The 11024-nt window shown below is 46.8% G+C and overlaps 1 protein-coding gene across 1 annotated transcript in view; it reads right to left on the bottom strand.

Moving 5' to 3' along the window:
* Positions 1–6083: 6083 nt before the first annotated feature.
* The window catches only part of LOC103923536 (zinc finger CCCH domain-containing protein 6-like), a 27989-nt gene continuing 23048 nt past the window's right edge, over positions 6084–11024 (bottom strand). Inside the window, 3 exon segments of the mRNA XM_009331911.1 lie at positions 6084–8505; positions 10181–10420; positions 10694–11024. Coding sequence (XP_009330186.1) covers positions 7004–8505; positions 10181–10420; positions 10694–11024 — 2073 coding nt within the window. The 3' untranslated portion in view covers positions 6084–7003.

The following is an 11024-nucleotide window of genomic DNA, read 5'->3' on the forward strand; positions in this document are numbered from 1 at the left end:
CCGTCTCCTTTACTCACCAAAAACTGCTTCGGAAACACACAGGCGGAGACTTCTCAGCATCGGTGCGTCTGCACGCTCCAGCCTTCGAATCTGTTCGGTTCTTGTCTCGACAGCACCAGAACGGTCCTCCCAGCATCTCCCTTGCCAGCGGCCCTGCGAAGCATGAGAGAGAAGACAGTGACACACGGCAGGATGGCCCCAGCAAGATGTCCCAGGTCACCAAGGACATGGCAACGAGGATGCTTCACATGACTCAGTTCCTGAGGAAGAAGGGCCCCATCGTGGTATGGAGTGTTTCACCCCCCTCCACCCCAGCGCATTTTTACCTCGAGAGCAGGGTCAAAGCCAGTGACGGGGCTGCCCAGCGCCTGCTGAAACCCCTGCATTACCCCGCTCTTGTAAGAGCGGCACCGGCTGCACTTGCCCAAAGCACTAGAAATTAATTCCTCCTGATTAGATGTGAACTTGGCGTCCAGTCCTTTCCTTGCTTCAGAATATATCTGGGCTTCCTGGACCCTCCCCTGTCTTGCAGGAAAAGTGGTCTTTTTTCTCCTTCTCTCCTCAAACGCGTTTATTTCTATTTTGTTTTAGAGCAAGGACCAGCTTGTCGCCTGCGCGAGGCAAATTGCTTCCGACGGGCAGGTGGTTGTTAAATTTGGCCGCACCGTTGCGAAGCACTGCCTCGACAAGAGATGCTCCGCGGAGCTGCTGTGCGCCGCAGAGCAGACCCACACCATCAGCAGCCAGCTCGGCATCGTGGCCAGGTGGGTTGCCGGGGTCAGGGACAACCTCTCCCAAGGCTGGTGGCCCGCTTCTCAAAGAGACGCGCTGTGGTGGTCTCCAGAGGTCCTTGTTGGATCAGGGTGTAGCCCTTAGAGTTCAGTTACAATTCAGGGGGCTCCCTCTCCTCTTCCTGTTGCTGTAAACAGCCCTGTCCCTCCCCTGGTTTGCCTGCCTCTATGGAAACCTGCTCTGACAGTGCAGGGGACGATCTTCTGGTTTTGGAGTAACTGACAGAGTTCTGGCCACACAGGGGAGGCACACTGTCTGATGCTCTTCCAGTAAAATCCTTTAAAATGTCTTTTAAGGGTAAAAGCCGTCACTGCGGAGAGCAAGTCCTCTTCCGAGCTGCTCGTGAGCAACGCGCAGAACCTAATTCAAGCGGTTTTGCATGTTCTGAAGGCAGCCGAGGCAGCATGTATCAAAGTAAGTTAACGCCGATGGCATCAAATAGGTTTTGCAAGGCGAGTCCACGCTGTGGGGAGCTCCTCCAGTCAAGCCCGGTTATGGGAGATGGAACCTCTGGCAGCTCCAGCGGGGGGGGGAAGATTCTTACTGTGATGTTTTTATTTTATGCCTTTCTGTCTTGTTTCCAAAGCCTGCTACACGTCTTTCCAGGCACCGCTGGAAAGACTGTCACTGTCACTGCTACCAACGCTGAAGTCATCTTTAGCCGGTCCGTTTCCCATTTCATTTTTGGATAGGAGAGCAGCAGCATCTCGTTGGAGGCCTTTATCTGGAAATAGTCCACGTCAGTCTGAGCCTTTATGTTGTCTCAAGACGAGCTTTGATCAAAACTCCCAAGAGCTCCCCTTGCAGCTGCCAACGACGGCTGATTGATCCAACTGTAAAGTTTGTGAGAGCAGACTTTTTCTGAAAGCACTCAGAAAACAACTGCAAATACAGCCAGCCTCTCCACTGACGCAGTTGTTCCTCGTGTGCCTTAGCCTGCTACATCGTCCCACAACTTTTGCTGAGCTCCCGCACATCTTTTTGAAAGAGAGACAGTTTTGATTAGAATTCTGTTTGATGGAGAATCAGCCATAAGCGTGGAAAAGCTCCTCCTGCCATTAATTGCCTGTACTGTTAAAAACATACTATATATGTCCATTTTTTACTTTGCTGATGTCAGCCTGACGTAACCAGCCTTCTTTTATCTTGATTGTCTAGATTACAAAGTCCTTTATATGACCTGGCTTATTCCCCCTTTGGAAATTTCCCTGCTTATCAATAAACTAACTACACTGCATTCCCTTTATCTCTCTGTAAGCAGGTTTTTAAGCACTTTTAAGCATTTTAAGCGGTTTTTTTTAAGCATAAACAGGTAGAGATGCCACATTGGTCACGCACACATCGATACGTTCAGACTTTCATATCGCTTAAGATATTTTAAATGAGTTCACGTACAACAATGTATTAAAGCATGCAAATATTTTGTCTAATAGGGTTTGCGACAGCCCCCGCCTGACTCTGAAGAAGCAGCAGCAGCTGCTTTTTGCATGCAGTGGAGAAAAAACCTCTTGTGGCATAGAGCCAAGGAGTCTTTAAGCTCAGACAGGGATGAATTAGGGCTCCGCAAGACTCGGGCAAAGGCTGAACCCACCCTGACGGCTATGGCGCAAGAACCATCACCTCAGACCAAGAATACCCCCAAGCCTCCAAAACCTATTAAAGGACACACAATTATGGACAGCCACCTGTAAAAACAGGAAGGGACTTCTGCCGGAGGGGAACTGCATCGCTAACTGGCCTCAGCAGAAAGCAGGCAGCCCGTGCTGCGCTCCTCCCAGCTCACCTCTCTTCTGCTAGAGCCGCTCTTGCAGGAGGACTGAGAGTGCAAGGCCTGAAAAGGCTTTTGTGCGCTGGCCGCTCCTCCTGTGGCAAACCCCACCCTGCAGAGACACTGCTTCCTTTTGGCGACTCAGCAAAGAGAAGAATGAAACGGTGCCACACGCTAGTGTGTTTCCCAAGAGCCCTCTCGTCCAGATGGCGCTGGAAGTTGCGTAAGAAGATGTGATACCGAGCCACGGAGGACACAGGAGTTGGGGAAGAGCTTTAAGACCCAGGCAAAGGGAAAACAGAGGGTTTCCTGTTCGGGAAAACATCGTTCACTGATCTTCGTCGCCTGGCAGGGGAGTCACTTTGAAACCGTTACTCTCGAATCAACGGCCACCAAGCGGGGCCACATGGAAATGAAATTCTTTATTTTCATATACGGCATGCCCCCGTCCAGCTGTGAGCCACCTCTGGCTCTTGATGTAGTCAGTCAGGCTTTTTTTTTTTTTCTTCCTTTGGCAAACATCAATACAGGGAAGACAGCATTTGACGAGTACCTTCACTGTATTACTTCCAGTGACTGCCAGTTCTTCTGTGTTCTTCAGCCCCCAAGATGCGAGCAGAAGGATGTAGGAACGCGTTTGGAGCAGCACCAGCAAATCTGGCTGGAGGGAAGGATCAGGGCGTTCCGTAAACGACTGAACTGCTCATCTGCTGCACAAGAAAGCCTCAAGCTGGGAGGTCTTTCTCAGGCCCTGATCTTCAGCACACTCTCAAACTTTTTTGCAATCATCGGCTTTTTAGCAACCATCACCTTTTCTTCTAGGGCTAGCAATCCTAAACACGGCACAGGAAGGGCAGCCAGAGATATATAACCCTGCCCAAGAGCCAGCGCACTGGGTAGAGCTCATACACAAAATACAAATTCAGAGGGTAACATGCACTACAAAAGCTGGAGGAAAGAAGAACTGAATGAGAGGGAAGACTAAGGGATAGGACCACTGCCTTTTGAAATGCAAGACAGGAGCCAATTAAGTATTCTCTACTTTGCAAGAATATGTTGATTTACGTTGCAATATGAAGGATTCACGTTAGAGTCTTTTCATTTTGGTAGAAAAATACTAGAACAGGCTACCTAGGGAGACCTGTCCGAGTATTTTTATCCCTCCGAGTATTTTTATCACGGGCAGCAAACACCGGGTAGTGATCTAGCAACGCTCAGTCTTTCTGAAGCGCAGAGAGCAGACAAGATCAGAGACAAACATTTTACTCTCTCACATCTCCAGGGCTAGCAGGAGCGGGGAGCATTTTGTCTTACCTGCTGCCCCCTGACTCAGGAGATCCTGCAGCCTGCAGAGAAATGAGACTTTTCTCCCAAAATCCCTCTCAGCCCCAGGACTCTCTTTTACCCAGAGCAAAACGCTCAACGCTGAGGATCACCCACCTCACAGCTGCAGGCTTCCAGAGCATCCAGGGCCAACGATACCGGCTGCTCCCGCTTCCGCTCTCCACACCCGTGCTTCACAGCCTCAGGGGCACGCGTTGCAAGCGTCCGAGGGAAACGCTGCTCGGTGCCAGCACACTGCCGCGCGGAAGAGACGGAAACCAGCCTCCCCTGCGAAAGACACGATCAATCCGCGCAGCAGATCAATGACTCGACTTGCTCGGTGGCTGCGGCCCATCCCAGCCCACCTCGGTGTGGCGGGACTGTCCCCACCTGCCCCCTCCGACACCCCCAGCACCTTCCCCCTATCAGGTAGTTTAGTACTTGCGCTGTAGCGGTGAAATCTCCTCGTTTCGAGAGGGCGCAGTAGCGGCGGGCACACCGCAGCGAGCGTAGACTCGGGGAGGAGATCTGCAACGGATAAACCAGCGAGCACCGGCGGGCCGGGGGGGCAAACCGGCACGGGCCGCCAACGGATAAACCAGCGAGCACCGGCGGACGGAGGAGCCAAGCAGCAGCGGCCCGCAGACCCCCGCGCCGTAGCTGGGGAGGCTCACAGGGACCCGCTGGCTGGATCTGGGAGGGAGGAAAGGAAGGAGGCAGTTACACATGGAGACAACAGGCTGCAAGGACCAGCTGCCCCCTTTCAAATTACGTTTCCTCCTTACTTTGTCCCCTTCTTTTCCAATATAAAGAACTGTACTGTATTAAAGGTACTGAGATGGCAGTGGATCTCCACGGTTAGAAACCAGCACGCTGCGTCCCCCTACCGGAACACACCCAATCTTGATCTGCAACTCCAAAACAGATCCGCAACCAGACCGATGGCAAAACACCCGAGATCCTTCAATTAGCTCAACTGTAAAGCATGTCATTTTGCTCTTGGTATCAAAGCTTTTCCTTTGCCTCTTATTTTTCCCCGTACTGCCAAAAAAACACAGAGAATCCATTTGAGTGATGGCATCATCACCACCCGACAAGAAGTCGCAACTACAGGTTAGAGCGGCGCATCCTACAAGTACTTTCCACGTCTCGACGTGAAACCACGCACCTGGCTTCAATACTGTCACGTTTGCCTCTCTGTTCCCCTATCGACCCATGTGCTGTTTCCAAACTATTTCTACGTTTCCCTGCTGTCCAATCCCACTGGCTTGGTTTTTTGACGACATTCTTGACAAACTTGTCACCAGATGAAGGAATAATAAGGATTAATTACGTAGGACTAATAGATTACTCCAAAATAACAACCAAAGTTTCATGTCTGTTACCTAGTTTTCAACTATTTTGAGGGAGCACGATTCAAAATATCATAAAATTAATACAATTTATACTCTGGGAAATTAGGAAGGCAAACCGAAACCATTGCTGCCTTCAGCGACGTCCCCTCTGCCATGTTTTGCACACACAGAAATCAGCAGCTTCCCTCCGTCCGTCCGAGCTCCGCTCATCAATGCGAGACACTTGCAATTCCTGCCTGGATTACTGTTTGTCTCACAGACACAAGAAACCTCTGAATTTGTGATAAACACTGTACCGTCCCAGTCGCAAGCGTTGCTTGGGCCAACAAACAGAAACAAAGAGGAAAAGGTCCACCAAGGAAGAGACTTAATGCAAAGAAACAATTCCAAGTGGGCGGGAACCAGATGGCAATTGAGCAGACGGCAAATTTTTATTGTAAATGTAGCTAGCTAGGTATGACTACATTTCCTCTATATAAAAAGCAACCCAAAAGGCAAAACAAGCGAGGCTTTGAGGACAGTTGTGCTCTCGGCATGCAACATCTCCAGAAATCAAAGAACATGCATGACATTTCTCACAGCGATGCTGGTAATTGTAGCAAGAGAACAATGACGACTCTCTCCAAATCAGCAGTCTGATCTTGGGAGCACGCAGCAAGCTAACTCCATTTGGATTCGGTACACGGTCGGTTTAAAGACCCGCTACCATCCGACCGTAAAGCGGTCGTAGCGACTGTACCAACACCGGGTTTAGCCACCTTCGTCCTGCCGACACCCCCGCTGCTCCTTCCCCAGCGCTGCACTAGCTGCCAACAGGTCAACATCACAGTCGTTACCAGACTTTAACTGTACCCTTTTTAATTTTTTTGTTAAAAATGTCATAAAGACACCATGAATACAAGTACTGCAGTTACATCAATACAAAAAAAGCAATACAAATTAAGCAGCTGAATACAAAAATACATTGAAATACATGAACACCACAATGTAACTTATAGCACTAATCAGAGTTGTGTATGCGTGAAAAAATTAAATAAAAACCTTTTTTGTATTAGACAACTTAGGTATTCTCCACTTTTAACAGTAACTTTCTTCTAGTTATGTACTTCACAATTTCTTCTATATACAGCATAGAATAAAATACTTTTAAAAGATATGACATTTTTAATCCTCAATATGCGATATAGGTCTCTTTTACACTAAGAATATTGACTGCATGAATAAAAACTGTCAATGTCTTACATCAACTGATCTGAAAAGGAGGATCAACATTTTCCTTTTAAATCTTTTACGTAGGTTTTAAATCAGTTAGTAGGTTTGGCTTGATGCGTCAGACAATCCTTGTCAAACAGTGTCTCTCACAGTAATGTACATAATATTGCTTGTATCTATACAATCATACAAATGTGGCAATCATATCTAAATGTTGTTTATGAAAGAGACAGCTCACACATATACAGGTCTTCGGACTTTCTTAATGACTTATTTACAATGAAAGTGCTTTTATCAGCTCTAACACGATACATGGAGTTTTTTTCTACATGTCAATTATTAGTCTCCCTGAAATTGGAAAAGTATTATATAGAAAATACCACAGCTTTGCAAACACTATAGCATACTGTATAACTGCATGTGGTTCTGAGATTAGCAGCTGAAAAGTGTTGATAATTATAATTTAAAAATAAATAAAGCAAAGAGGTAAACCAGTTACAAAACAGCAGAAAACTGCAATATTCACAACAGTAAAAAGACTTAAAATCAATTGCTAACAAAACGGTGAAGCAGTCGGATCGAAAGTCTTGAAAACATCTTTTAACGACTTATCATCTGATTCCCCATTCGGATCGCTATCCTGTGTTTGCGTTACCTGTCCAGGCTGTCTAACCTGCCTCGGGTCGCTGTACTGCGGTCTGATTAATCCCGATAAAGCTTGGATGGGAAGATTATGCACCGCCGGTGCGGCGCTGGAGTGTTTAGCCTGAGATTTACTGGTGCTATTTGCTTTATCTGAAGCAGCTTCTGCTGATCCTTCTGTATTTTTTTCCACGTTCGAGGCGGCCTTCTGCAGCGATGCATCTTCTGAGAGACTGGGTTCATTTTTACCAGAATTTTTCAAAATACTTTTTTTCTGGTTCTCTCCGTTCTCTCCTGAACTGGCTGGAGCCGTGTCCAATGATGAGCTGTGATCTCTCGGATCATACAAACTAATACCGCTCAGTATCGAGCCTGGAGTTCCCAGCCTGACACCGCTCGACGATAATTTGGGTGCGTACGGAGGCAGAGCATCTGGGTCGGGTTTAGCAGTCGCAGCTTCCGAGGGCTGCGATGAGCCGGCAGCAGATCTGGCGAGGCGGGGGTCAAACTTCGGAGGGTGTGAATCCTTTGCGACTCCATGATGCGTATCTGCACTCGACAGTCTGTGGAGTCTGGGATCGACGTTTTTTTGCAAGCGAGGATCTCCTAATTTGCTTGAGCTACTGGCATGCGAATCTGCGGCCGGATCCAAATAGCCGCTCCTGCCCGTCAAGTTGTTCTTTGCCTTTGCAGCCAGCCGCGGGTCGGCTGGCATTGCATTTGGATGGGGATCGTTTTTCAAATTCCGCAGTTTATTAAGCCTCTGGTCAGCAATGAGTGGAGGAAGAGGTAAGTTGATTGAAGAGACGGGGTCAGGCTTAGGCAGAGGTATTGGGAGCAAGTCTTCGGGTGCCCATACAATATGCTTAGCAAAGTTCGGTTTCATCAGGGTAACATCCATTTTAATGTGGCTGAACTGCCTAAGCTGAGATCGGGGATCCCTTAACGTCACGCCAGGCAAAGGTTCCAACGGAATCAGAAAAGCTCGTTCTCTCAGTTCTCTTTCCGAGTCCTCTTCATCATCATCCATCCCTTTTTGCTTGACTTTAACTCCAGCGTGCGCGTGGTGCAAATCCAGCTTTGCTCCCCCAAGGGACGAGCTGGCATGACCACCCTCGCTGACCTTGTGCATCCTGGGATCTCGTACGAGCCGGGGGTCCAAGGACGCGGATTCTGAAGGCTTTCTGGGGTTGGACCTTGGAGAGGCCCGAAGTCTCGGGTCAGCAGCCTGAGGCCCTGCGCCCTTTTCTTTTGCCAGCCTCGGATCAGTAGGAATACCAAGCATGTGCTGCTCTGTGGAATGTTGTTGCCGATTCCTAAAATTTTCGCTTTGTTTCTTTAAGGTTTTTAGTATTGATTTAACACTGCTCCCCTCTTCCTCTTCACTACTGGAATACCAGTTGACATTGTCATCTTAAAAAAAAAAAAAAAAAAAAAAAAAAAAAAAAAAAAAAAAAAAAAAAAAAAAAAAAAAAAAAAAAAAAAAAAAAAAGAGATTATTCGAGCAGAGATTATTCGAGCAAATGATCACCAGGCAATACAACACATTCACTCATAAAAGGGTAACTTCTCAGTAAAATCAAACTGAAAAGACCTGATATTAAATCATCACTCCCTGTATTGTCACAACCGTAATCTAAAACGGCAAAAATGAATTTCAATGAAGAACTGACATAACAAAAAAACTGTAGCTAGTTGAGATACTCCCATGCGTTCTGTCTACAAATCTGTCAACACTAACCTGGGAAAATAACCTGCTTTCAAACAATTATTTCTACCAGTACTAGTAAAAAAAACATTTAAAATCTGAGTCTTGATGAAAATGACCTTCACTGCGGGACGGTAGAATGAAAAGTAAAATGGCACCTCACTGTAGTCTTAAAACCAGATAAATTACAAATGTGGAATTCACTGCCTTATTACAATCCGAAACACAAGGTTTTGGGGAGAGGTCGAGATTCAGGAAGGGAAAAAATAAAAAGTATTTCATTTTAAAGGATAAATTCTCCACCACCTCCTGCAATTTGGTAAGCCTTACCAACACAGCTGTGTGCTCAGGTCCACACCCTACACTTGCCTACTCACTGAAGGACACTAGTGGTCTATTCTGGCTCAATAAAATGAGAAATGCAGGCGAAACCCACCACCGTCACCACTATCTACTGCACGATAACGCACGTTTCCTCAACGCTTCTTCTACCACACAAATACTCAACAGCAGGGAGCGACCTGTTGTTGGAGGGAACTAATAGGAACATTTTTCCATTATACTGCTTTCCGAAAGCCCTCTAGACGGGAGGACCAGTCACTCTAAAGCACTGGCGAGAAGTCTGCAGTTCGGAGTAGATTACTCTAGGCCCCTCCGGTTTTGTACGTAGCCTGAAGGGCTGCATTTCCAAATCTCTCTCATAATTTGATCAGAATTATATTGGCAATATCCTCGAAATCATTTGATACAGCAACTGCCTTTTGGTCAGACAGAAGATGCATTTCTGGTCACATAACCTAGCAGCCTCCAAAAAGGGTGCAGCAGGGAGCAGGCCAAGGGACAAACGTACTCTGTCTGGCTGAATCTGATCTGCAGGCTTACTGCTCTCCATTGTCCAGCTTACAGAAGAGACACTCAGATTAAACACTGCAAGTTTCAGATATCACAGAGGAAAAAATACTCCTCTAGAGAAACAGAATACGCAGAAAAGATCAAGAGGCACAACCGAATAAACAGAATCTAAGATGCACTTGCCATACTGGCAGTTAGAAATAATAACCTTTCTGTTTCAATCAGGGATTTTAAGAAGCAATTGAGTTATCAACAACAGAACCTTTTAAAAGTACAAACTATATCCAAAAATTATCCACAGATCTTCCTACTTGGAACTGGAATGCAGCAACTAAGCGTATACTAAAATCCTGGAACAAGCTGGGAAGGAAAGCAAGTATATTCAGCTGAAAATATTAGTTGAGTTGGTACGCGCACATTCACAATAACTGTGAGTGGTAACGTGATGAAAATCCAAGTCAACAGATTTGTTCCAGGCTAATATATGGTCAATAAGTACCTTTAGAACTCTAACAAAATTATCTTTACCTTCATCTTTGCTCATTGCCCTCTGACCCTGGCTGCTGACAGAGTCTCCATCTCTTTGATGCTTTTGACTGAGTCTGACATAAAAGGCCTTCTGCATTGCTGGAAGAAAATCCGGTACATTAATGGCTGGTTTATGGCCCATATGGCTACTCATGCAGTCTGACTCGCTTCCACCTTGATGCGACTCTTGAGCCATGAGGTGAGCCTGGTGATCTGTAAATTCTCCATGCCATGTTCCATCTGCAGTATGAAAAAAACAGTTAGCGGCTAACCTAGACAAGCTTTTACAGCAGAGGAGATAAAACATAGAACAGAATCAAGCAAAACTAATGTGACTTATACTACACGACTGGAAAGCATGAGCTGAAAAAGCCTATGCACTGAAGCCATTCCAGGAGGTTTGGCTCTCCATCCAAAATTCTTTCAGCTGCTCAGCTTTGGAGCCATGATGTTTTACTACCACACAACCGCAAAGCGCCGTATCAAGAAACGACAATTTTTAAATGGCCTTACCACCAGAGTTATTAGCTGGCTGGAAGTTATGTACGGCTTGATGAGAATAGTAATTGTCGTAGAAATCAGCTGGGTTCTGAATAGGCTCGTAATTCATATTCGGCTGCCGTTCACCAGGAATCTGCTGGTATTGTGGCCCCGGGGGACAATGATTCTCCCTCGGCATATTCACCATATGTCCTTGAACTCCTGGGGCATTGTAAGATCCACCGAGACCCGGCGGAGTGAGAGGCGGACCACCTTGCTGTCCTTGCATAGGCATACCAGTCTGGTTCTGTGGTCCGAGAAAGCCTGGCGGAACACCCTGCATAGGAGGGCTCTGCGGCATTCC

This window comes from Pygoscelis adeliae, unplaced genomic scaffold (genome assembly GCF_000699105.1).
Source record: "Pygoscelis adeliae isolate BGI_AS28 unplaced genomic scaffold, ASM69910v1 Scaffold299, whole genome shotgun sequence".
Lineage (NCBI taxonomy): Eukaryota > Metazoa > Chordata > Aves > Sphenisciformes > Spheniscidae > Pygoscelis > Pygoscelis adeliae.